Genomic DNA, 1,041 nt, shown 5'->3' with positions numbered 1-1,041 from the left:
TATAACATGCACAACACACCACATACATAACATACACAACACACCACATACATAACATACACAACACACCACACACGTAACATACACAACACACCACATATATAACATACACAACACACCACATACATAACGTACACAACACACCACATACATAACGTACACAACACACCACATACATAACCCCATATAGTGATACTTCTTTACAGCAGATTTATTTTCAGTCTCCTTCCTCTCTTTACTTCCAACATTCTGTGACTAGTTCATCCACACCTGTACACGACACTGGACTAACTCAACAGTTCAACCACACCTGTACACGACACTGGACTAACTCAACAGTTCAACCACACCTGTACACGACGCTGGACTAACTCAACAGTTCAACCACACCTGTACATGACACTGGACTAACTCAACAGTTCAACCACACCTGTGCATGACCGGTACATGACACTGAGCTCACAAGGTGAGTCCTGTAATGTGCTGAGTCAGCTCATCCTCCTCCGTTACTCACCCGGATGATTTCGGACGCAAAGTGCTCCTGGTTGATCATCTCGGTGCCCATCTCGTCCAGGACCTGGATGGCATTGGCGTGCGCCGCTACCTCCGCTTCAAACGCTTGGTGCTTCTGGATCTTGGCCTGAAAACACCCATAGATTAGCACGGAAAGTTCGACTATTCTCTTCTTTTCTTTCAACTTGTAGTAAGCTGCAACCCAACTTTACAACACAGACTTCCCCCACCATCCAAGTATGGAACTTATGACCCATAATAAATCAGCTAGACAAGATTTTAAAATCAAACAAAAGCATCGATTTGATATGGAATTCATAAGCCACAATGAACCACCTGCTCGACAAGATTTTTTAAAATAAACTTTAAACATAACTATCAATATTTCAAGAAAATAAATTGCTTTCATACTCCATTCCAAAAGAAATGTACAACACTTATTAACATGACTATACAAAATAAAATCATTTATTCTTTCATAAGTTAATTAAAAACTGTACTCATCAAGTCTACAGTTCTCCAGTCCCT

General features: G+C 40.7%; 1 protein-coding gene and 1 long non-coding RNA gene across 2 annotated transcripts in view; both read right to left on the bottom strand.

Annotated features, from left to right (window-relative positions):
* The window catches only part of LOC118478885, an 870-nt gene extending 362 nt beyond the window's left edge, over nucleotides 1-508 (bottom strand). Inside the window, exon 1 of the long non-coding RNA XR_004859334.1 lies at nucleotides 271-508. This is a non-coding gene — a long non-coding RNA (uncharacterized LOC118478885). The remainder of the gene's footprint in view (nucleotides 1-270) is intronic.
* Nucleotides 1-1,041, bottom strand: part of LOC101860938 (spectrin alpha chain-like) — a 66,911-nt gene that overhangs the window by 62,637 nt on the left and 3,233 nt on the right. The window contains 1 exon segment of the mRNA XM_035973290.1: nucleotides 515-719. Within this exon segment, the coding sequence (XP_035829183.1) occupies nucleotides 515-719 (205 nt within the window).

Source organism: Aplysia californica, unplaced genomic scaffold, assembly GCF_000002075.1.
Source record: "Aplysia californica isolate F4 #8 unplaced genomic scaffold, AplCal3.0 scaffold01104, whole genome shotgun sequence".
In the NCBI taxonomy this organism is placed as follows: Eukaryota; Metazoa; Mollusca; class Gastropoda; order Aplysiida; family Aplysiidae; genus Aplysia; species Aplysia californica.
The sequence above is the reverse complement of the archived record's forward strand: the minus strand, read 5'-3'. Positions and strand labels throughout refer to the sequence as shown.